Raw genomic sequence first — 26,390 nt, 5'->3', positions numbered from 1 at the left:
GTGACAGTTCAGACAAGCAGGAGAGAATCCCGACCTGCAGGTCAAAAGGGTGGCCCAGAGAGGAGGGAGCTGGAGGCTCTCCAGCTCTGCTGTCATCCCTGTGTTTAGATACTCTTGTCTGCAAAGTTGTTATTTCTGTTACAAGAGGAGGGGAAATCCCTTGGCCAAAAAGCACAGCAACATGTTCTGTATGTTCTGTTTTGGCGTAACTGTAACTTTTCTGCAAAATTATGATCATTACATGATCTGGCAACATAGTGACATTTCACATACCTTTCAGCTAAAATTGGCAAGCACTGGGGCCACTGAGTAGGAGTAGGACAATTTAATAAACAGGTTGGCCTCTTCGCGGATACTAAGAAAAACAGTCCTTTTATGAAGTGCTGAATAACAATGACAGTAGTATTAATAATCCCAAGAACAGGCCTTTAATAAAGAAAAACTATTTTATGGTGATTGAATTTTAGGCCCAAACTATTCAACATGTGCCCCTTTGAGCAATTAAGTAATCTGATTCCAGTTGCTTTCGCTCTGCAAGAGGGGAACTAGTGTGGGAGCGAAACTGCACTTTGACTGATTCAGTGCTTAAATTTAAAACTGCTCTGTTGACAGTGAGCCAGATTTCAGCTTCTGAGGCCTCTCCCTCAATCACCCATGCAAAAACTTTATGTACACAAAAGATAACCACATAAAAAAAGGTAAAACCACTTAGCAACAAGTAGAGCTGCCTCTCAATAGCCACTGAATGTGGCAGTGTTTTATTCTCTCCCATGCTTTTCTTCTCTGCATGTTTGTAAACTAAATGTTTTCCAACTTTACACGACATGGGATTTACAATTTCTTCAGAACTTGCACTTCTATGCAACTGCAAAAATGTGTGCTTAAAATTCTCCCCTTCTACTGTTTTGTCAGCAGTGATGGCCTTCATAAGATAGTTACTGAAAAATATTTTTAATTTCAGATGCTACATCATTCTTGGAAGCATGTGGGAAACAAATATAGATGAGCTCTTTATATAGAAAGGCAAACTTCACAGAGCACCAAAATGTTCTGTGGAAAATTCGCTTGTCCATCTTGCTTACAAATACAAAACTTACTATAAAAATGCACCTTCAAATTTAGACATTGCTCCTTATTACAGATCCAGGTATTTATCAGTCACACAATGAATAGTACTGCCTATCACGTTTCTATTAATAAGCCCTGCATGCTCATTATGAAGGTTTTCTTATACATTTTGTTAGTTTTGTTTTATGTGGGCATTCAGAAAATTAGGACCTATCAGAAACACAGCTTGAATCTGCTGTAGGTAAAAGTTACGGATAAAAAGATTAGCTTTAAAAATATGCATGGCAGTATCACCGTGTAGCACCTTATCGAGAAGAAATACACTCATTTTTAGCTGCCATGCAAGTGCTGTTGGCTTTGTAACTGACTGTGAACATGTGAGAACAAAAAAAGTGATGCTGTGTCAGTGTGTGGGCTGCAAATGAGAACTCCTGGCTCATACATTTTGCCCCATAAGCAGTTCTGGCATTGTATGCAGTCTTATTGCTGTTTCCTTTGTCCTCATTGATCCTGCTATAGTATTACTCACATTTTGGGCTCCAGACTTGCTTTAAAAAAACTCTGTAATTTGATTCACTATCTTTTTGGTGGAACTTTCTGACCACTAATTTTTCGACACTCATTATTCTTGTATTTTCCTATACCTCAGGACTTCAGAAGTTGTTTTTTTTTTCCCCTAAATCTTCCTCCCCTCTGTGATATTGAAGAATCATGGAGTATTGTCAATAAATAAATTTTCTATTTGGAAAATGCATTAAAATTACCTATGTAACCTGCTTGAAAGGAAAATAAATTTTTCTTACATAATGCACAAACTATATGAAAGCTTTGAAGTATTTCCTTTTCTTTCATCTAAAGTGTACAATTAAGAACATGTCCAGGGAATACCAAGCAATATTTTCTTACAACAACTTTTGTCTTTTAGCTATTTTTTTTACATTTTCTTACCTTTACTATACATGGGCCTACAGTGGATGTTGTTAGGCTGACAAAATGCTTTCAACCATCTGAAACTTCATGAAGTTCAACAAGGCCAAGTGCAAGGTCCTGCCCCTGGGTCAGGGCAACCTCCAGTATCAATACAGGCTGGGGGATGAAGGGATTGAGAGCAGCCCTGCTGAGAAGGACTTTGGAATATTGGTGGATGAAAAATTGGACACGAGCTGGCAATGTGTGCCTGCAGTCCAGAAAGCCAACTGTATCCTGGGCTGCATCAAAAGAAGCATGACCAGCAGGTCAAGGGAGGTGATTCTGCCCCTCTACTCTGCTCTCATGAGACCTTGCCTGGAGTACTGTGTCCAGCTCTGGAGCCCTCAGCACCAGAAAGACATGGACCTGCTCAAGTGGGTCCAGAGGAGGGCCACAAAAATGGTCTGAGGGATGGAGCACCTCTCCTATGAAGAAAGGCTGAGCAAGTTGGGGTTGTTCAGCCTGGAGAAGGCTCTGGGGAGACTTTGTAGCAGCCTTCCAGTACCGGAAGGTGGCCTACAAGAAAGCTGGAGAGGGACTTTTTACAAGGGCATGCAGTAATAGGACAAGGGGTAATGGCTTTAAACTGAAAGAGGGTAGGTTTAGATTGGACATAAGAAGAAATTTTTTATGAAGAGGGTGGTAAGTCACTGGCACAGGTTGCCCAGAGAAGATGTGGATACCCCTTGGAAGTGTTCAAGGTCCAGTTGGATGGGGCTTTGAGCAACCTGGTCTAGTGGAAGGTGTCCCTGCCCATGGCAGGGGGTTTGGACTAGACGATCTTTAGAGACCACTTCCAATCCAAACCATTCTGTGATCTGAGCATATAAAAGGAAAATCAAACAAGAAAACTACTATTAAACTATTAAACACTGGTTTTTGCTTGCTAATACTGAAAGTACCTTAGAAGTAGGAGGGAATTAATATTTTACAAAAAAAAAAAGTCTGATACAACTTATGGCCAAAAGATCCTAACAGTTCTACTGCTAACAAAGCACTAGCATCATTTTACTATGCATTTTTCAATAGGAAGTTTTTGGAGCTGGGCAGTTTTCTTGAACTTAAGCCATTTTGTAGATTACCCCTTACTGAAATTACATGGAAAGCTTCATATTGTACGAAACAAGTATCTGAGTCTTTAAAAAAAGTAGGTAGACCCTCACTACAGCTGCCAATTTTTGTCGACTCAAACTTGTGACAGAAGATTGCTTTACAAGCTTATGGTTCCTAAAGCAGGGCGGCTGAACTCATCCTTTCTGTAGAAAATGATTCCTGCAAAGAAGTCCTGAGAAGCAGCTTGAAAGCAAAATTGCAGAAGTTTCAGTGTATACAGGGACTTATGACTCAGTACCATAGGGCTGTTCGAAGAGTTAAAAAAGGATCGCAGATTGTCTAATCAAACTTTTTTCACATCTTATTCTGTGCAAATGTTATAAGTCACCTTCGATTTAGCAGGTAAGCCAGCATTTCTGGCCATCACCACAGGAAGGGGTTCCTCAACCTGTGAGCACGTATATATGTCCCAGTGATGCCACATTTAGATGGGCACTATCGCAGATGGTGTTGTCGAGCATTTGGTTCCCTGATTACCTCATGGCCATTCCTGATAAGCATAATTTTTTTTCTAGATAGATTACAGCCAGAATGTCTGATTGCTTTGAACATCTTGCACAGTAGTAGGTCCATATGTCTATAGTCAGAATCTACAGAGTGCCCTTTGATTTTGAAGAGAGAACCATATCTGAGTCAGGTTTAGCTGCTTTTGGGAGACATCCTTTGGGACAAGAGTGGGTGTGGATGCACTGGCCCGTTCCAGGACAGCCACTAAATGAGACAATACATGAAAGTGGGATAAATACTCTTTATTTGTAAAATAGTAAATGCTTTAGAGACAAGAGGCCACACGTATTTGGAGGGGAAAACCAATGATTCAGTCATGTAACTTGGTGACCTCCTTGTGTAAAAACATCATCTGACAAGATAGTAGAAGTAGCTCTGTGAAGACTGAGGAACTGGTCAATGTACTTCTTGTACCTCAGAAAGTAGGTGAGGAAACTCCAATTGGGAAAATGAAGAAAAACCCCGAGTCAGCCCCATCTGGGGACTGACTGAAAAAAACCCAAAAAAGTCTGACATTCTCAGTAGTTTTGATTATCCCCTGATGTTCAGACTAACTGGCCCCAGAATAGCCTCTGTATTGTATGCTTAATATGAGCGCAGGACGATTTTCAGACACAGATTCTAAATCAGGTATCAGCGTCAAAAAGAAAGGCGCTCAAAAGGCTCCATATGAGGTCAAGTGATGTTCTTGAAGTCAAAAAAACTTGTCTGGTGTGTTAAATCAGTTCACAGTAATGGGAGGGAACTAGAGCAATACTTATTTTTCACTGAACTGTGACAAGGAACACTGTAAGAATTGGCCATGTTAGTGCTCCCAAAGTGTTCAAGAGAGAACACATTGGAGAAGGGACAGGTAGTAATTAAGAGCATGTAAAGACCCTGAACTTGTAATGAATTAGTGCTGGAAATAGGTTTCTCCATCTGAAAAGCTACATGGGTAGGCATGCATGTACTTACATACCTAAAAACATTAAAACTCTGCCTCCAAAAACCCCACAAAACCAAAATAAAAAAGAAACCTTTCCCTAAAGCTAGACACCCTGAGGCCAAAACTGTAGCAAGAAACTCTGGTACCCGCTCCAGGATGGGTCCAGCTCTACATTTTCTTCTTCCCCTAAGAAAGCGTGATGATGTAAAATTGCCATGGGGGAAATAGTCCCTGCTCCATGCTGTCTTCCAAGCCATGCCCAGGCCCCATCTGAGAGCTTGCTAAGAGTCACATGCCAAAACTGCCAGGTAACATGCTTACATTTCATTGTAAGAGCTCTGCAGAGCAGTGCCTGAGTGTTGGCCCCTGAACTTTACCAGTGTAGATCCAGCCAATTAATCTTTCTCCAAGGTTTTCATACCTTCCAGTTGAGCAGTTTGGCCACAATGACCCTTCCACTGTAGGAGCAGGTACCAACAAGACATCTATCAAACTTCTTGGCATTCAGGAGTGAGGTGGTGGAAGTCCCAGGCAGCTGCCAGGAACCTGACTGCTACAGGAGCACTTGTGCGCAGGCAGTCCAGTTTCTCTCCTTCACAGTGGCACACAGCAAAATATGGTCCATCCTCTCAAGCGCTTTGCTGTGCAGATTCACATTCTAGGGACTTTGGCATCTTGTTTGCAGAATCCCTCCGTAGGGATGTCTGACCAGACCTGTATCAATGAGCATTCAATTCCTGACTCCCTTTCCTAGGAGAGGAGTGCCAGATGTTAGGGATTCACTTACCTCCTCTTTGATACAATCCTGCCTGATACTTTTCTTCTCCCAAGCGCCAAAAACAGAAAAGAGAGAAAAAAAAAACCAGAAGAGAAACTAGGACAACTTTCCTATGCAGGGATGGGCTCAGTCCTGATCTGAATGGGGAGGAGGAAAGAGGGAATGGTTATGCAGCTGCAGTGTGATTTTACAATGTGAACACATCACTAGCTGGGGCTAATGATCTGGCTCCACTGCCTCCAGAGCCTCTTGTAAAACTACATTTGCTGTATGCATAAAAGTGACAGTCAAAGAGTCTTTCCTACCACAGACTTTTCTAGGCATCTATGCTTTCCCCAGCTTGAAGGCTGCAGTGTCAGTTCTGACTTGTATTTATGGAAGTATTTATTCTTTGAAATTATATTTTGATTCATTTCAGGGATTTATTCATGTCCTTTGGTTTTGGCCAGAAAAATATGGAACTATGCGCATTTATGTATGTACACATTCACAAACATAAAGATTCAAAAGAGAATGAGGGAGAAATACCACTCTGACTAGGCATAACAATTCTGAAGGGAAAATTTATACGCTTTTTATGCTTTTGTTTTTTAATAGGAGATGACATGCTGCCCTAGTGCTGACTTGTAGCAGAAGAGATTAAAAATTCTTGGACCATCAGTAGCAAGAAATCACAGGGCTGTACTTACAGAGGTCATTAACTGTCCAGGCATCTGTTGGGTAACAAATTCTGCTAAACATAGATCATGAAATGGTTCTTGAATTATGCAGAAGATAATTTCACAATCCAGAAAACAGAGAATTCAAGCAGAGAAAAAGCCGTGTAAGACCTTATTGCCAGTTGGGGAGGAATTCGCTACGATGTCAGAATTACAGGAAAGCTTGGTGCTAGTGGCTGTGGTCTGCTGGATTGCTAGCAGTGTGATAGGGAACAGATTTAGATGATAGTCACAATTACAGATACCCCCTCCACAAACTAACTGACATTATGGATAAATTGGCCATATTAATTAGAGGGACACTGTAACAAAAGTGTCTAGCTAACTAGACAAAAGTAAAAACCCCAAATGCCTTAGTGAAAACTACTGCAAAACACGTTAACACACAGGCAATAGATTTCAGTATAAAATAAGTGAGTTAGGAAACAATGAGCAGATGCAGCAATGGAAAAATTGGCATTATGGTGGAAACAGGCTGCAGCATTCCAAACAATATATAAATTAAAGCATAACAGACCCTAATTCCCCTTGAAAAAGGAATACTGCCCCATTCCCCATAAGTTAACTGCAGTAGCCAGTTTGTAGAGGATCACAAATGAGTCCAATTACGCTGCACTGGACTATAATTGGGTTAAACGGCTGTTGCTTACCTCTGAAATGAGAGCTCAAGTGATATCTGTCAACCTTTGGAAGCTTTTGCTGGATCAGGAGTTACTTATTAGCTGCTGCAGAAGTCAAGCACATAGCACAACCAATCATCGAAAACACAGAGAGTGAAAACACTGTCAGGGCAAATGAGTAGTTTTGGCTTTTTTCCCTCGGCCAGCTGAGGAGAGCCATACTGAATATCTAAGTAGAAATGTCAAGAAAAACATATTGTCACTTTTTCTGAACAAAAAGACAAGATAAAAGAGGACCTGAAATGGAAGACATGAAGAAAAATAAGAATAGATCAAGGGAAATCAAATAGAAAAAAAACCTCCTGCAATACCTTGAAAATAAATGGAATGGATATAATAGTTAAAAGCCTGATTTTTTTGTCTCCTTTGCATTGTGAAGTTTCATCTTCCTTTAAGACCCCGGTTATATAAATCACTGTTAGCTGTGTATTCACAACTCACATAAACCAGCCAACCTGAATGCATATAAGAGTGTCAAGGCCCTAGGAAAACAAAAATAACGGAAAATAGAAATACCTCAAAGGAAGGAAGGAGCAGGAGAATGTCAGTGAAAATGTTACATTCATCACACAAACAGTGTGCACCACACACTCTGCCAAACTCTGAGAAGTGTACACTCAGTGCCAGCCTGAATCATGGGATGGGCTTTCTTGGACTTTTTATTTTGGACCCATGTTTGGAAAATAACCATAAAACGTATATTGCCTTAAAAATGGCTTACCAACAGGAAAATATTAGAACTAGTCCTGAAATGTTCAATGCTTTCCGATTGCAACATCATAAAATCGAAAGCCATCTCCAACAACAAAAGAACTCATCGCTGACCAAAACAGCACTGTCTAGTGAAAACTGCTGTTTTGAGAAAAGCTTACCCTTGTAATTCAGGTTAGTTATAAGGTGGTCTCAAGTCAGTTCTAAAATTTTCCTAATAAGAAATGCTTTCGTAATCTCAACTCAGTAGGAATTATTCTTCTGTGCTTTTCAAAGTCATGTTTTAAGTGTCCTTCCTCCCTGTTTGAAATATTTTTGAAACAAGACACTATTTTTCTGCAAGTTGGTGCAAGACAGATTTGCCCACTGTGGCATCCATTCAAGTTTCCTGTAACAAACAGGCCTCTCATCAGGGCTTCAATGTGTGCCTAAAATTAGAAGAAAACCCCTCTCACTTCATTTTAACTGTATCTTTTGAATAACATGCTCAGCAAACAGTCCCAAACACCTTGCAAAAGTGCTTGAAGTCAGGGAATACGGATGAATAGATTTCTTCCCCGGAGAAGAACAGATTTTATCAGGTTTGGTTTACTCTAGCAGACCTATGTCCGTGCTTTATAGATGGCTTTTGTAGAGATTTCCAGTTAGCTGCTAGTTGAGTTTTGGTAAGCTTTCATTAACTGCAAAGTGGCAAAAGACAGACCAACTACTCTATGTTTCATTTGACACCAGTCATGCCAGTTGCTTTGCAGAAAGCAACCAAGTACATCTTTCTTTTAGAGTGTAGTTTGATTTTGGGCAAAGGATGGCAATGCATAATAACCACATTTAGAGTAAAAGCTGGATAATAAACTTCTACAGCATGGCAATATATTAAAGAAAGAGCTCCCTGCTCTCAAATACCACACGCAGGTGTGATACCTCAGCGGGAAGCAATTTAGGGATGAATGAATAATTCTGTCCTCTTGTTTACCAAGACTAGACCCATTACACTGGCCATTAAAAAAGAAAGAAAAAAGAAAAATACACCTTGTTGTTTTGCCTCCCTGGAAAGTGCTTGTGGAATATCTTTTAGCTGTGACTGCTTTATACTCCAAGCTGACTGTAGCTGGAATTGGTGTCCCTTAGCCACTCGATTAGTTAGATAAATTCTGCACGCCTGTGTCTGGGATCCATGGTAATGGAGTTACGTTGCTATGCTATGAAATGTGCGGGAGGGTCCAGCGCTTCGGGGAGGATATGATTTCCGGGGCTACTGAAACTTGGTAGTGTAGGCAAGAAGGAATGCTTGGAGGAATGAACAAAAGCAATCGCTGGAACGGTGACAGGGTATTGCTTGGGTCAGCGGGTACAGGCAGGGCCCTGACAGCCCGGAAAAGCTTCCCTGGGAGGGGTGTAACAACCGTCTGAAAGACTGTTTAACAGTGTGTTGTGGGGGATGAATATCCTAGTTCTGCTCCTGTCATCCTGAGGAGAACCTGCTGTCGACATTGTGTGTTACAGGTATTTGTGTGGAGGACTGCGTTAACCCCTTACTGTACACTCAGGAGCTTTACACCAGGGCTACAAGAAGACAAAGCTAAACAAAACCAGGGTGGACTGCTACAAATGATCTGTCTCAAACTATCTGATAGATATAACTATAATCCCTGGCCATCCTGACGAGAGGATTATTTTTTTTCCCCTGGCATAACAAGCAAAGGTCCCCTCAGACTTGTTGTTTTAGCAAATGCAGAAGACTCCTCCTGTCTTCACGGCCTAGGGGGCTGGAGAGAAGCTGAGAATTCTGTACCAGTATTTCTCTGGGCACTCTGGTGTTAGCAGGAATCAAGCAGACTGCTGATGCCTGCTGCTACCAGCATCTCAAGGATGGAAAATAAGTTCAAGAAGAAAGAAAGGGAAAAAAAAAAGACAGGTAAAATAGCTTTTGTATGCTGGAGCGTGTTTTCTGTTCTCTTTGGGTCTTGACATGCCAGCTGAGATACTCAAGAGGCAGAATAAATTTAAAGGCCTGGAGCTGAGACAGGTTTTTGTTCTTGACCAGAATCCTACCTTAAGTGAAAGGAGCAATGTAACATATCAGAAAGGATATATAAGAACTGTAAATCTATTTGAATTCTCACATGTACTACCTTATTACAACTGTAGCTTTGAAATTTTTGTTTTAAGCCACTTTCTCCATGTTAGAATTAATATCCCTCCACGGTACCAAATAGGAGAGGTGCTGCTCTGTTAAACGCTGTTAAATACATATGAAGACAACTCATAGCCTAGAAGACCTTTCAATCTAAGGCCAATAATACTAAAGGAAATGCACATATCAAGCATACAGTTTGATTTTAATAACAAAAACCTCCTTATCTTCTATTCAGGTACCTTGCAATCTCTCCATCATCAGCTGACTGACTTTGCTGTCACAGCACAGATGCTCCTCAGAGAGATTAGTTTTTCCTCTGAAAATAATCTTACTCTGCACTTCTATCATAACTTTCTTTAGAAGAACCTAAGTACTTCACAGGTATTCATGAACTTGGTCTCCCAGTACCCACATTCAGCCTGTACAGCTGGAAATGAAACTATATTAAACTACTACAATACCCGTTCCCTTGCATTTCCACATGAACCATTCTTCCCCTGGATGGTACGCTGCTGTTTGCCGCAGTTCCAACTCCCAAGCCAGGAAACAGCAAGGGATTTGGATGACTGGAGGGGTGGTGGGGAATACAAAAGTCTCTAGGAAGCTTCAAAGGCCATCCTCTGGGTTTCCCGATGGATGGACAATGAAAAGGAGGCTGTCTTTGAAGATGAGCCAAGAGAAGCCAGAATGCAACTTCTTTTAGAGGTCATCGTTCTGCAAAGGGATGTAGTTTCACTCGGTTCTGGTGCTGGGGAAGCCAAAGTACAGACTTCTAAAAGGTGCTAGACAGTTTCAAAGGAAGGCAGCTGCCTCTCAAGTTTTAGAAAAATAGACATCCTTGGTCCAAGTCCTAGAATATACACAAAAACCTGAGATCCAGTTATCTTAATGCCACTTTTCTGCAAAATTTTTGGGGTTACACCTTATGTGATCCCAGCCTTCTCCATAATTACTCAGTCTGGGATGAGTTTTATCTGTTTACCTAAGCTACATGAATTATAAGATTAAATCAGTTTCTCTTTGGTAACAATTTCAGGAAGAGAAAAAAACAGGTAGGGTCAAAACCCACTGAAATGAAACTAGGAAAAATAACAAAAATTCCCAACAATAAAACCTGACGTATATGCAAGACAAGTGAAAAATAAAATTTTATTTATTAAAAAAACCCAAGTAAGTGGAATGCACAGAACTTGGCTAAAGGAAGACTAAAAGGAATAGGACACAAATATTAAAAGTTAATAAACTGATACTCAGAATGCTGTATAAAGATATATATTTTAATAATAAGCAGTAACATAAAATTAGGCAATGGAAAATATCAGACTTTTAAATAGGGAAAGAAAGTTTAATGGTGACAACCTACAAGGCTATGGAATGGTATTCTAAAGGAAGCTCTGAAAAATTTACCTGTGTCATTAAAACCTGGACTGACTGACATCTTGAAATATTCTGTGTGAAACAGTTCTATATTGAGAAGGAGAAAGCCCATTAAAAAAAAGTTATACTGTCAACTTTAGTTCTCAGACCTGCTTGAAGGTCTTTAGCATAACATCTTCCATTCAAGCCTGCAGTTTAGGATAAAGTAAGGCTAACACTATGTGATAATACAACAAAAATCTCACAAATATTGACTGGGAGAACAAGGTGTTTAAGGAAAAAACACAGTAACAGCAAATGGTACCAAAAATGCTCTTCAGTGTTTTAATATGATTTTTTTTTTCCAGGTATATTTTCATACTTATATATGAGTTTTGATTTATTGACTTAGCATTCAAATTTAAAGGGAAATTTGCATTTTTAATACCACCTTATTTGTCCTCAAGTGGACAACACCCATTCTGAAGATCAGAAAATTAGTATCCATAGACATACACATACGTTCATGCTTCCTCATGGATGCACAGCAAATAACAAACAAAAACTGTATGAAAGTAGCTAGAATCTTTTGTATCATCAGGACAGCAAGAGTATTCCTCCAGACAGAACTGTGCTGAAATCATTCATCTAGATTTACAACAAAAGGTTGAACTGGCTCCTTTAGACTACGCGTGGGGTATAACTTTGCCCACCATGTAAAAAGCTGAAACCAAAGAAAGATGCCTCTGTTTTCAGTGCCATCCTCAAGCTCTCTCCCTGCTCAGCTGTGTCAGCTCTACCAGTAACAAGCATGAGCACCAATGTTACTGGGTTTTGCTCCTGCACAGCAAATCTCCTGTACAGATTTATAAACGTGACTGATGGCAGTACTAGCCATTATGACTACCACATCAAGAGGCTGATACACACTTAAGGCTTGGGTTGATCATCTATCTCTGAAAGAATCTTTCTCAATAGTAATCAAATTGGTCCACTGCCAAAGAAAAGTACTAATGCCTACCGCAGACAACACACCCCCAGCCTTGCGTCTGCCCTATAGGGGATCTAATGTGGATCTAATGTAAGACGCACAGGAGCGGGAAGAACTGAATGTTCCAAATGGCTTCAACGATAACAGCAAAAAGCAACTATGTACAGAAAAGTACGGTAAAATGGGTTTGCCTGTATAAATCCCATTGGAACTGCGTATAAGTTTTGCTTGTGGGATTCTTCTATCGGCAGTAGTCACCGGGGGTGGGGGGACCATGGGTAGAGCAGGCCCAGCTGTTTCAGTCCTACCTTCCTCTTCTGTTGGTGAGAAAATTACAGTGCGCCTGTAGCTTGCAATTTTCAAAGCTGATTCAGAATTCATGCTTGTTTATGACCAATTCTACCACTAAGAGTTAACATGGCTTTTTTTCCCCCCTCTCTCTTCACTTACTGGCAACAAAACTTAAAAATTCCAAATAGCTCTCCAGGATTTACGCAAAGTCTCCATGGCCCAAGCTGCCTTTCACCATGACATTTTCCTGGTATGGCAAGGACTCCAAGATGCCTTTTTTCCTGCACTTCAGAGTAGAAACCATTCCAGAAGTTTCCTGGTTTCAGGATGCTCTCCAAGAAGATACATGATGCTTGACACGTAAAAGTGACACTGTTTTTATTAGGATGGTCAATGAAACATCAGCAACATACAAATAGGAGAGAAGATGGCATGTCTGGAGAATGTGCCTATCTCCGAGATTTAAAAGGAAGCCAATTAGAGGCCGACATCACACACTCACTCGATGTTACTCCCAAATGAAGTTACTAATCCCAAGGCATGGTTTGTTAAAGCAGCACTGCAGCCTTTACTTAACAACTTGAATCCCACCACCTTAGGGAGACAATTACTTTAGTAGCAGCCAGCCTTGCTGACCTTAGGAGCTGCAGAACATACCTGCAACTTTCTGTGAGGAGCTGAGGGGAAGAAAAGTGTCCCAAAACACCTCTGTAGAGAGAAAATGACTGTTGACCAAGTCTCTCCGATAGTCCAAATGTTTTACTGTGTAACAGGGGCTGGCATGTGGCTGGATTCCAGGGCAACCCTGCAACGTGGCCTCCACGGCACCTGCTGGTTTCCTTCCTCAGACAGCAGGGATTCAGATTAACCAGTAAAACCTGGACCAGAACAGCCTTGCTGCCGGTCACAAGACACAGCACCACTGCTGGAGCTCTAACACTGGGCTGCTGGGAAGACACCAGCAGCTCAAGAGCCACCAAGTGCACATGAGCTTGGCCACTCTTACCGCCACCAGCAGGATCCACACTGAGAAATACTCATAATAACAGATGTTGCTTCCAAGAAAACCCAGTCACTGTATTTTGGTCCACATTGACTCCAAAGGTTCCTTCCCAGCTCTCACAGTGTCCTTGAAACTGGAGATACCTTGAATGGTGAACTGGGCTGAAAGGAAGCGTCCCTGACTTCACCCCGACGCCTGAGAAGGGATGGCACAGGTCACAGCCCTGATAGGAAAGCCAAAATAAGCAGCTCGCAGGCATAAGAATGCATACCAATCTGTCATGGAAATATGATTCTATCCCTCTGTCTTCCTAGAAACTAAACGCTAATCTTTCATTAGTCTCAAAGAAAAAAAAAAAAAAAGCCCAATCCAGCTCTTACCTAACAAGACAGAAATCTTGCCTGGAAGAGCAAGATGAATCAAACCAGGACACTGCCAATTTTATCTTGAGAGAAGGAAGGAGCACAGTGGCTTCATACCTTCTAGAGCAGTGGCTGAGGGAGCACATCAGCTGGATCAGGGAAAAAAATACCAGTCAGATAGGAGGCAAAGCAATCTCCTGAACAGATTATGCTAAGAAATGGCTCCAAAGTTACTGCTCCAAGGCTGTAAGAGCAGGAACAGTAGAGACTCAATTGCTGGGGTAAAAAAAAAACCAACAAACCACCACCAAACAAACAACTGATAACAGCGATCTTTGTCATTAATTGGTTGACAATGCTCCACAGTTGTATGATTTATAGGAAGTAAATTTGGAGTGCCTTAGCATGGATCAAAGAAACATTAGTGTTAATCTCTGCCTGTATGTAGGGCAAAAGGTCACAGATAGGGCTAGCCAATTTTTTTTTTCCTAAGCATGGAGTGAAAGGCCAGACCACGTCTCTAGGAATTCACCATCAAAATGATACTAAACACCATTTCCCACATCCTAAACTCGGTGGCTACAACAGATGCCACATGTCATGCCTTCCAGGAGCTGAGGCTCCCTTGCCCGGTGAGCCCCCAGCTTCCAGGGCACCGGGGCCGGCGGGTTTTGGGCTGACCTCGGGTTCTCCCCCAGTCCAAGGGGCTGCGTTGGTCTCTGAGGGCTGCACAGGCTCCCCCCCCCTCCCCCCCCAAAAAAAGGGGTTTCTGTCCTCCCGGTGAGGGGGAAGGACCCTCTGGGGCAGGTGAGGGTGGCCGGGGCAGGTGAGGGTGGCCGGGCCCGGCCCCTCCGCGGCCCGAAGAACCTTCCCACAGCCTCAAGGAGAGCAGCAGCTGCGGTGCCCGCCCCCTCCCCCGCCGTGACTCACCCGCCCGCTCCCGCCGGGGACAAACCGCCAGCGCCGGAGTCACCGCCCCGGCCGCCCGCGCTCCCCCGGGGCCTCCCCCGCCACCCTCCGCGAGCGGCCGCCTCCCGCACGCCCCCCGCCGCCGCCGACACCGCCCCACAGCCGCCGGACCGGGCAGGGCGCTCGAGAGCCCCACAGTCCTCGAAATTAGCCCTGCGAGGGCGGCGGCCGGTGGCTCCCGCTCAAGCCCCCGCCATGTCTCCTGCCCCGAGAAGGTTTATTAGAGGGACGCCGCCCCCCACCCCAGCCCATGTGTCTGTGATGTGGGGTGCCCCCCCAACCCGCCGCTGCGCATGCGCGGCACCGCCGCTCTGGCCGCCCGCTCCCCCGCCGCCCGCTCCCTCAGCGGCTCCAGCCACCTCCCCCCTCCTCCCCCGCCGGCGACTTGAATATGCTAATGAGCGGTTACCGGGAGCCCTATGGTGGGGACGGGAGGCGGTCACGTGGGGCGGGGACGTGTCCTTCAGAGGCGGGCCCCGACCTGCCCAGTCCGCCTTAAAAGCGGGCGGCGAGCGAGGAAGCGCCTCAGTCAGAGAGAGAAAGTGCCGGGGTGGCGGGGCTGCGGCTGCTCCGCCTGAAACTTCTGAGTAACATCAACAGGGGGAGGGGAGGGCGGGCGGCGGCGGAGGAAGGTGGTGGTGGGGGGGAAGGTTAGCAGCAGCGCAGCCCTATCCGCCTCTCCCTCATAAACCAGCCTGCGTCGGGCTGAGCAGGCCCCTCACACAAAGGAGGGCAGGGCAGGCAGGGCTGCCCCCCCTTCCCCCCCGCCTCGGCAGAGGGGCAGCGGGGAGGCGCCCTTCCCCGTGCAGAGCACTCACAGCCACTTACTCCTCTCCTGTCCCCCGTCTTCTTCTCTTCTTCCTCCCCCCCCCTCCCGCCCCGCCGTTCTCCCCTCAGCCCCCCGCCCGCTGTCCATGTAGCCGCCCGGCCGCCGGCGCTTCCGCACTATGCCCATCTTACTCTTCCTGATAGACACGTCCGCCTCCATGAACCAGCGCACCCATCTGGGCACCACCTATCTGGACATAGCCAAAGGCGCTGTAGAGACTTTCATGAAGGTACCGGCTCTGCCTTGCGAGAGGAGGCGAGAGAGAGCGAGAGTGACTGCGCGGGGAGGGGAAGGAGGGAGGGGGAGGCAGGGCGCGGGGGGCTGCCTGGGCCGGGGGCGCGGGGCGAGGGCGGGCGGGAGGGAGTGCGTGTGTGTGCGGGCACGGAGGGCAGGGCCGCGCCGGGCCGAGCCCAGCCGAGGGGCTCCAGCGCCGCCGCCTCTCGCCTCACCCTCTGCTTTGTCCCCCGCGCCTGCAGCTCCGAGCCCGTGACCCGGCCAGCCGGGGAGACAGGTACATGCTGGTCACTTTCGAGGAGCCTCCCTACGCTATCAAGGTAACCCCCGGTCGCCCCACCCCCCACCTCCCGCACACCCACCCCCCCCGGTCTCCATCCGGCCCCTCCGCGCCGCTGCCGACGGCCGCCCCCCCGCCCGCCTCGCCCGGGCTGCCGGCGGTCCCGGGGAGCTCGGCACACACGGGCTCCGGCGGCGGCGGCGGCGGCGCTGACATCAACATGGCCGACATTTTTTTTCCCGTGTGTGTGTGTGTGTGAGAGAGAGCAGCAATGAACTGTGGGGGATATTTATTCAAGTTGGGAGAAGTGACAGCAACTCCAAGGAGAGTTCTGCTTGGAAGGGGGGAGCTGGGGGGGGGGAGGCGGGGGGGGAAGGACCGGCTTCAGCTCGGAGAGACCGCACTCGGAAGGGGACGGGACTTCCCTCACCCCCGCCGAGGCGGGGGGAGGAAGGGGGCGGTGGGTCCACATGACACAGGACGGTGAACCTGTTGGAGGTCGCTTCAGCGGGCTTCCATCTGGAAAGGGCTGCGGGAGAGCAGTGTCAATAGCTGTAAGGTTTGTGCATCTGTAACTTCACAGAAACTTGTCCTGCGAAACAAATGAAAAAATCTTCATTTGATAGACGGGTAGCTCTAAGGTTTAAGAGAATTACGTATTTTCAGCCTTTATGGAACGATCCTAAATACTGTAACTTTGAGGCGTTTTATTAGCATTTGTAGTGAGCTGCATGCAGCAAGGCAGGCACTTTGTAGCTTAATAGGAAAGCAGAGCTTGTATCTGGAGAATAAGTCATCTCACATTTCTCTTTTCAGGCTGGCTGGAAGGAAAACCATGCAACGTTTATGAATGAACTGAAAAACCTTCAAGCTGAAGGACTTACGACTCTTGGCCAGTCCCTAAGGACAGCTTTTGATTTATTAAACTTAAATAGATTAGTAACTGGCATAGACAACTATGGGCAGGTAGGTTGACTGTTAATAGGCAGAAAAATCATAAAACACAAGCTTCCCAGAGACAGCAATTAGCTAGTTGTCCAAAGCGGCATCTTCATGAAATACTCAATATGGGGGCTTCTCCAAAAGTAAGCAGAGCTCAGGTAGTTTGAAGAAATGCAGTTGCTGACTATAGTTTGGTACCCAACTTTTTTTCTTCTTTTTTGTAAACTTCAGTTATTCTTCAGTTTTTAAACTGTCATGTAGCCTCCAAGTTGACCTTCTTGGTTAAACTTTGTCTTTTTTTTTTTCTGTCAAGTCTATGTTTCGGAACCTTAGCTGGTGAGCCTGGTCAGGTCATGAAAACTTTGCTTCCTCTATGCAGTGCTGTATAATTAAATACAGTTTGGGAGATGAGCCGTTTTTCTAACAACCTGCATGTCTAGAAGTACTCAATGGAGCACAACTTTTTCAAAACCCTTTCTTTCCAACAAGTTTACTACAAATTTTCTGCATACCCGTATTTTTGTAAACCTGCCTGTTGTATCAGAACCTTGAGAAGCTGTGCTTTTCTAAAGTCTGTATTGCACCTATCCATTTAAAGCAGGACTCCTTTTTAGGGTTGGCCAGCATTCTCTTGCTCAGTAGCATGAATTGCTAAAAGACAGAAACCCTAGGTTAAACATGTGCTTTAGGAAGTGTATGCAGTTCTTTCTGGCACTGGATCAAATCCTGGATTTTTTTTTTTGCATAAAGGGCACTATTAGTATTGGGCAAAGTTTATCGTGTACTTTTCACAAGGGATGTACTAACTTGATTCTCCCCTGTTTGTTTGTTCTCACATAATGCTCCCTCTCCTATCTGAGGATTGGTTACTGCTCTTGGTATTTAACATGGGAATGTGGTTGTGAAAATAAGTCCCCTTTGTCCCCCTCCCCTTTCCAGTCTAAGCAGAGTCTATGTGATAACATGCCATGTTTGTTTGGGAAGGAAATTTCTCTCTTGTGTTGCATTGTTAGGGCTTTGCCACTAGGTGATCAAGTAAGCCTCAACATTTTTAAAATGCCAGTTTAGTGATGAAACGTAAAAAAAAAGGTGCTAGTTCTACACATGGTTATTTTTTTGTCTATTACCATCTGCTATCCTTTTATACATCTGTGTGCTAATGCTTCCCATTTTCTGATGTTTTTGTTTAGTTACATGAGCTATATGAAGCTTCTTGAACACTTACCACTGTAGGCACACATAAGAAATACTTGCTCTTTCCTGTTGCTACTGATAATTATAACACTCTCATTAAGCCCCTGTCACATAATTTGCTCAAAGTGAACCAGCTGTGCTCAACTACTCAATCAAGTGGGCAATTGAGTTGCCATGACTGTTTTGACTTGCCTGTAGTTTTCGTTACTGCAAATAGCTGCTTTTTTTGTGGAGCAATGACTTTTTCTTTGATCTGTCTTGGTTACAAGTCTCCATCTGGGCTTCAACCCATCCTTGCTTAGGCCTGTCTTTTGCTCTGTTCCACATGAGGAGCTGGCTGTTGAAGAGGTGTTCACATGTGCAGTCAGGTGACAATGGAAATTCTAACTCTAATTTAGAGTCTGCAAAGCTAGATGAATATTTTGCAAGTGCCGGGTCATCTGCTGCTGAAGTCGCAGGTTACCATTTTGGCTCTGCTAATCAAAGTAGTGTTTTTTCATAAATTGGATCAAATTGTGGAGCACTTAACTGGTCCTTCAGCACTCACAGGGGAGATCCAGGGCAGTTAACTCTGCTCAACTTCACATTGGCCTCTGAGCTCCTGTCATGTTTTCCTGTCAATGTCCTATTGTTCGTGTCTACTACCTAGAATTTGCTTGAGATAAATGGATGTTTAAACATACATGGTATGAGAAACTTACAAATTTGGGATAATAAAAGTGATCAGAATGCTCAGTTGCATTGGAAATAGTTTTCACTCAGAACACAAAGTGCTGATTCACTTCTTTAAACCAGTTACAAATATTAAGACCATAAATTGAGTAGTTTACTTAAATATAGCAGACAGATGTTTGAAGCGTGATTATTTAGTGGGAGAGATGATAATTTTACAAAAGTGCAGCATTTGGATGATCCTGGGTGTGGCATTAAGTGAAGTAATACATCTAAACTTTTATTAAGGTTTTCTCTGGAAAATTTCTCCAGCTTAATATGCTTGGGTTTTTTTGGTTTATTGACCAGCTTCTAAGATATTTGCTAAGATCCACTTGTTTCACATTTATGAATTGTAAAACAGACTTATACATACAAATGACAAGATGTGATACAAGCTCGATGGGATTGTCTGGTTATGTCATCCAACAGTGTAATGTCTTGTCCCCCTGCTGAGTATGAATTGTTTGTTTAAATGGTAGTGTGACTCACCATACTTGATTTCTTTCAAAGTAGACCAGAGTTCTCCATCATCTGACTTCCTGAACAAGTGTGATGGCTGAACGGTCATTCTGAAATTGAGGACATTCTCCTGCTTCGTATTTTCTTGCAACATTAATGTTTGGATTTTTAGTATGAGTATTTATCATGTTACTTCTTCAGTAAATAAGTACTGACTCAGTTGCTCATGAAGATTGAGTTACCAAGTGTACAGCTCTTAGCTGATCACAGTATCTCACATTCAGATCTTAAAGAAACACTGTCAACACGTATAGTTTATCAAGAATCTGGAAGATTTTTTCATAAGCTGTTTCTGGTATTAATGCTGTGGTATGGCTTTATAAAACCTGTGTCTTACCTAGGGTTGTTAGATCCACATTTCTGTGAAGGTTTTAGTCAGTAACAAAAGATTTTGGAAAGCACAAATATTTTAAGGTGACCTTTCTTTTAATTTTTACAGCACTTTCAGATTGATAAATTCTGTGTTATATTGCTTGGGTCCAATAATAGTTATAGTTTTCCCCTCCATACAATGCTTCGTGCTGATTATGATAGCAGAAGAATGAACCTTCAAACAGGGTGTCAGCTGTTAGCGTTCACTAGAAATAGTGGCCCTCTTTACCGTCTGTGTTTTTATAGAAAGCTTAGGAAAAAGTACAGGATTTGGATGTCTTCAGGAAGAAAGCAGTTTCAGCACATTAAGTTCAGTAAGGGCTCACTGTCATATCACACAAAAAACTATACTTCATTAGCCCAGTTTGCACTTAGCTAATTGACTTCTTTTTGTCATATTTTCCCCAGTTCAGCTTCCCATTGTTTCAGGTAGTCTGAAATACCAAGCCTTTTGCTAGCAGATTTTCTGTCCTCTTGGAATACGCTCTTAAAACTTAGAGCATGTTCAGCAGTACATGTGCAGTCACAGGTTAACTGAATAGTTATGAGGGAGGCAAACACGCACCGTGTCTACAGTTGATGGAAGGGTTCAATACTAATAGATGTGTTTCTGTGGAAACAGAAAATATGAAAAATGGGGTTATTATAATACAGCAAAGATGTAAACAATTGGTTGAATTGAACAATCTATGTACTTAAATTATTTGCAATTTGTAGTGAGGTTTCTGAGTTCCGAATCTAAGGTAGGTAAAATGTACCAATGGAGTCTTGATACTCACATGCAAAGGACCAATACAACACTACCAAACCTGAATCTGATGGATGCTTGAAATTGCTAAAGCTCTGATTCTGTGATACGCCATGTGTGTCATCTTGCCTATTGATATTTGCATAATGAAGGTTTCTTACTATTTTTTCAGCAGTATTGCATAGAATAAGGTTTGAGAGGATAAAATGTACTTATCTGAGTGGATTTCAAAGTGGTTGAGTTGATGTATCACAAGGTATTTTTCCAAATTTCTTCAGGGTAAAATTTCATTTTAGTGTTGTGGTTAGAAACAAGGCTTTTCAATAACATAAGATTTTTATTATCTTTTTATCTCACTAGAGTATCTTGCACATATCCTTCAGCATTGTAATTATTGATATGGTAAAACTGGCTTAGAGATGAATTTGACTTTTAAACAAATTTGATTTAACAAAAGCACATGCTAACTTGGTTGTTTTGAAATGGAGAAGGCAACTATAATGCTTCAGTAATCCAAGTGGACTTGGGATAGGTATTTTCATTCATGGTGATGAATAAGGTGCTGTCTGGATTTAGACTAATACAGGAAACACTGTTTTGATGACCTACCAGGCTGTGCGCAGTCTTGGCAAAAGCCCTTTTTTTCTGCAGTGCATTTCGCTTTCGTAGAAAAGCATAGCTCAGAGATTTTGAAACAAAAAATCACAGAATCATAGGATCATTAAGGTTGGAAAAGACCCCTAAAGGAATTCAAGTGATTAAGAGTATTTTGGGAAGGTAAAAATACGCTAAGGTCTGGAAGGACCTATTTCTGACCTGGAAGTTAGGTGTCCTGCATATAATGGCATTGTTTTTAAACACCATAGTTTGGTTTTTTATTTTTCCAAGGGTTTTATTCGTACCATGTATGCCCATCAAACAATCCAATCTTAGGTTAATTGCTACTTTATAGTTCTCCCTAAATGTATGGTTAGACCCATTTGTGGCTACAGTAGCAGTGTTGCTGATGTGTTCACACAGTAAAACTTGGTCTGTAGACATCAGTAGGTTTTGCCATGATGGCTTAGATACTGTAGTATTCCAAATACATGTAAATAGCCTACCTAGGATAGAAAGTCTAATTGTGCTTGCAGGCACATGTCAGCTTTGTTTTTTAAGTCACACATTGTAGACTGACTCCTTATATGCTTACCTGTGTCTAAGATCTAGAGAGCTTTAAAAAGACCCAACAATCACACATGTGAAATATTGTCCCCTAACATTGCATACGTTATGGTTTTACAGTGGTACATTGTGTTTTCTTTAAATTGTGGAACAGTTTTATTTTCCAGTTGGGTTCTAAGGATTGTTACTGGATTTCCTTGCTTTCAAAAGTCAAAATCCTTTGAGCATGACTTGTCTTGGCATTCTGGCATCATAAACGCTGCACTGAAATGGCCTGTGTTGAGTGTGCATCCAAATTTGGAACCGAAGTTTAGGTTAGCATTTCCTGCTTTGTCATCCTGGCACTGTTGCACAGGCAGTTTGCTTCTCATGCTGGTAGAGGCAGAGGTTTGCACTTCTAGAGCAGCTCTCCCATCCTCTTTTTTTCCCCTCTTTCCACAACAAAACTGAATGGGAAAATTTCAGACAGTAGAAAACAGCATAGCAAGCTTAAGCATGGTAGTGGCAGAAATACATGTAAGACAGGATTTCTCATAGTCTCCTGTTTTCTGTGGAATAGAAACAGTTTTAATGTAAACCAATATGCCTGCTAATGCCAAAGATCTATATGTAAAGTGCTGGTAAAAGTCAGTCTTTCTCACCTCTCACATGATAAGATTAAGCATACTGCTTCCAATTTATACTTTTTAGGCTGTAACATTTAAGTGTGCCATCTTGTCCACTCTGGAAATGTTTTTAGTTTTTTTAGTTTTGTTTTATAGTATCCATTAATGAGAGGTATGTCAGGCATTGCTGCAAGTGTTTTTTCACATTGTGAGGTGGAACTGCATGCCTTTCAGGCTTCCCAGAGCAACAGAGTTCACTGAAAGTCTCTAATAATCACATCAGACTTAAGTGTTCTTAAAATCACTTGTCAAGTTCTAATCCATTATATTTTTAAAGAAGAATTTAAAAGTTAAACAAGCTTACTGTATTTTTTTCTGACGAAAATGATCTCATCAGTCTGTTTCACTAGCAGAAGATGTGAGATACTTCATGTTCTGAATATGAAGTATGCTTTCAACGCTTTGATTCTTTAAGTGCTCAGTATTTCAAGAAATTTTATTTGGAAGGGGCAGTGCCATAACCTGTTCATTGTGGCTTTGGTTTTTAGAGGTCAGGTGAGCTCAGTTATACTGCCAAAGCTTAAGCAGATGGTATAGATGTCTGTCTCTGGCTGGCGTTCTTGGATTCACTCAAAAGTCATCAGAGGAAGTCTAAAGACAGGAGTACCAGAATTTTATCTCTTGGCTTGACTTTATCTGGAACAGTTTATTTGAACAGGTCATTATAGTGTCCTTGGATATAGTAGCTTTTTTATTTGGGTGCTTAAAGGTATGTGTCCTATAGTTGAACTATTCTTCTCTTTTTGAAATGTGTTTGCACTTCATCACAGCCAGTTGTCGGCGAGGCACAGAAAATACATACAGATCTAGAGCCAGGAGTTTGGTTATCTTGTGAAACACAAGTATTTTCCCCCCTCCCCCCAGCGTCTCAGTGGTTATGTTTATTCTCTTTAAGCTTGTTTTCACTTTCGTACTGAATAGTTAAATTCAGTCTTGGATTTCTGTTGTAGACAGTCTGTATATCTGAAGTATGAAGGGAAGAACTGTTATTTGTGTATGTGTCTGAATTCTAATTCAGCTGAGGCTCAGTTGAAACTATGATTGCATTGCTTGAGAGTCTTGCTTGCTGTTGCTTTTTTCTTGTAGTATATTCTGTACCTTTAACAAAGTGAGTCTTTTAGTTCATAGAATGTTCCCATATCTGCATCTTGTGCTTAAAGACCGTGTTAATGTTTCCACTTCATGTTGTGATTTTTAGCATCATATTGTCTGGCCCTTTTTTTGAGTTGTTTTCACCTGTTGTGTATGCAGTAGATTGAAATGTCATAAAATTCGTGAGCATTAGTATCTAGCTAATACAGAACTCGTACCAAGTGTCCAGTTTGCATAGTGTGATTATGGTGTTAATTTTAATTGTCCAAAGTGTAGACCAGTCTCATTAAAGAAAAAGTAATACTGCAGATAGGAGATAATGGTTATGTGTATTTAGGATAAATCTTTCATATGTATTAAAAGATCCTTGATTTTTTTTAAGTGGACTAGCCTGTGAGCCATAAGAGATTTCTGATGATCCTGTAGTGTTTTTCTGTGATGTCTACAAAGGATATCACGTGTTCATGAAGTATTTACTATTATAATTCTGAATATTGACAGCAAACAGGATTTTGGGTTATTACTGCCTGTATATTTTATAAAAAAAAAAAAAAGATCGAAGGGATGTATTTAATCACTCTAGTACCATAAAGTTGGACCCTAATGGACTAGATCTTTCAAAAAGGTATAGGTGATTTCAGTCTTACATTAATGAGAAATCAAATATCTGTTATCTAAGTAACTGTTGTTTTCATTCTAGAGATAGTGTCTTTGCACGAGTTAATTGATTTGCCCTAGCTTACATAAATCTACAGTCCACTATAGATTTAAGCCTCAATTTTTCCAGTAGGGAAACTAGGTTAGTGTCTACAGCATTAAAATAGACAGGTAAGAAGTCGCTGCCTGGAAAATATGATACTAACCTTAGTCAGGAACCTTGAATGACTGTGACTGGGTCCCTGAATAGATAAGACTTCTGGTTGTATGAAATGGCAAGAGGATTTGTCAAAATCTGCTCCTACTCTTATTTCTAATATGGGTGGTAAATGTGGATCTTGCAGCACTGCAGTGGTAGATAGCTAGAATAGCAGGTAAATGTTGATTGTGTCTAACGTAGTTCCATGGCTTTAACATCGGTGGTCTTCTAGAAGACTGATGTAACAGGAATTGAAGTGCAGATGAGGTCTTTAGTATGAGGTTTGGACAGTGATTCAGGGACATACATATTGAAAATAATGCTTAATGTCCTGTTGTTGACTTGGCCAGGAAACTTTTACCTGAATGGATCATATTTGGTGTCTGCTCAGTGTAGCCACTCCCATTTCCTTTAATTTGTAGGGTTTTTTCTATCTATGTGTAACTGCTGCTTGTGGAGAGCAGGGTGTTAGTCTGATTGCATCCAATAATAATGTTTGAGGGTAAATTAGCTGAATATGTTGTGTATTTTGTCAATGTCTCCTTGAGCCAAAAAGCTGCATTGAACAAATCCAGAATATTTGTCATTGGAATCAATTTAGGGCACTGACATTTTTTGATGCTAAGCATACAAAATGTGAGCGCAAAGTGGCCATCTTATTCTTCCACCAAGATGTACCCCCCTGCCCTCTGAGCTTTGAATCCCAGAATGCTGACTTGATTGTTTGCATCACTGTGTGTAAGACACATCCAGCCTAGCTGCCTGCTCTGGTCCTGAACTTAGAGCCTCTTGTGCTCATAGCTGTGCCAAACTTGAAGCAAGTTGCGAGTGTGACTTAATGTAGTAAAATAAATCTGTGATTGATTCAGATCTTTAATAAGCTGGACTGTGAACTGTAGTGGTTCAGAATCTGTTTTAAAACAGCTAAGTTTCTCCTGCTGAAGGGGTGACAAACTCTGGGAGAGAGTTGTGGGGCAGTTTTGGGGTGGTTATTCAGAAGAATTGCCTTATATTCTTGAGTCAATAAGCTAGTTTCATTCAGCTTGTCAGTACTCTGAATTGATAACCCCCCAAAAGGTATTTTGTATACAACTCTCTCTGGCTTTTCGCCTTGGTTTTTGTTTGTGGGGGTGGTGTTTTTCCTACTCAGTGTGCTGGCAACTGTGAAATTCATTACCCTTCTCCAGGATATGGAGGAGAGAGGCCTGGCTTAGTGCTGTGAATTGCACTGCCTGAGCCAGGACCAGCTATGTAAAGTCACTGCTGTGAAGCAGAAAGGCTGCAGTAATTAGGGACTTGATCCAGGGCTTGACAAGGTCAGTTATTTTTGGAATAAAACATAAGTATTTTTACGAAATATGACCAAAATCATCTTTAAACCCACATTCTTTGGGCCTGACTTTAAAGTTATGTTTGGTGTGGATGATTTTTAGCTTTTTAAAGTTTATAAAAAGCTGAAATATAATCTATTTTTAGCAGCTTGCATTTACTATATTCAGTCAAATAACTTTGGAAACCACCAGGATTTGTTTGTTGATTTATCCAATTTCAGGTTATTCCAGTAGTGGTTAATTTACTGACCTGTAACTAACTGATAAGGTGCATCTTTTTTTAAGGGGCAGTTTCTGTTATTGTAAAAATGAGGTACAAATTGTGATCACGTTGCTTTGCTGCTTATATATTTAAATTATTGTAAGGAAAAGTTAAAATTCTTCCCTTTTTGGGATGATCTGTCACATCAGTGCTCACATTTTCAATGTCAGTGGCTTTTTGTTCTTTGTTTCAATGCTGTTCTTCACTGTTTAGTTACTTGCTGGAATTAATGGTATATGAAGTCCATTTTATGGTTTTTTTTGAGGATGTCACATAATAGGTAATTGTAATAAATTGTGAAAGATTCAAGGACTGAATTGTTTCTGAAACTTACCAAGGACCTCACCTAAACTGGAGCACTTAGAAGTTAATCAAGAAGTTATCACTTATATAATATGTTATTTAGAACTCAATTAAATTTGTTCTTAGATGAAAGAAACAGGACAAAATCTTTATATTAAACTGGCATTTTTGAAACTCTGACTTAGTAATGTTGGGAACTCTGTGATTTAGGTACATGAAGGCATCAGTGTATCTTGGGTTTTTAAGTTTGTCTTAGTAAATACTACCATGTATTCATTATTCCTTTTATATGCAGTATGAACA

General features: G+C 42.2%; 2 protein-coding genes across 4 annotated transcripts in view; one reads left to right on the top strand and one right to left on the bottom strand.

Moving 5' to 3' along the window:
- The window catches only part of WDFY2 (WD repeat and FYVE domain containing 2), a 78,557-nt gene extending 71,806 nt beyond the window's left edge, over window positions 1–6,751 (bottom strand). Inside the window, exon 1 of the mRNA XM_064440946.1 lies at window positions 6,733–6,751. The gene's annotated coding sequence lies outside the window, so the exon portion shown is untranslated. The remainder of the gene's footprint in view (window positions 1–6,732) is intronic.
- Window positions 6,752–15,066: 8,315 nt separating this feature from the next.
- Window positions 15,067–26,390, top strand: part of INTS6 (integrator complex subunit 6) — a 46,745-nt gene continuing 35,421 nt past the window's right edge. For 2 of the 3 annotated variants that reach the window (XM_064440916.1, XM_064440914.1), the window contains exons 1-4: window positions 15,067–15,169; window positions 15,480–15,640; window positions 15,888–15,965; window positions 16,742–16,891. In XM_064440916.1, the coding sequence (XP_064296986.1) occupies window positions 15,530–15,640; window positions 15,888–15,965; window positions 16,742–16,891 (339 nt within the window). In that variant the 5' untranslated portion in view covers window positions 15,067–15,169; window positions 15,480–15,529. Of the gene's footprint in view, window positions 15,170–15,189; window positions 15,641–15,887; window positions 15,966–16,741; window positions 16,892–26,390 lie in introns of those variants that run through there. The other variant, XM_064440915.1, reaches the window with a different exon arrangement.

Source organism: Phalacrocorax carbo, chromosome 1 (assembly GCF_963921805.1).
Source record: "Phalacrocorax carbo chromosome 1, bPhaCar2.1, whole genome shotgun sequence".
NCBI lineage: Eukaryota > Metazoa > Chordata > Aves > Suliformes > Phalacrocoracidae > Phalacrocorax > Phalacrocorax carbo.
The sequence above is the reverse complement of the archived record's forward strand: the minus strand, read 5'-3'. Positions and strand labels throughout refer to the sequence as shown.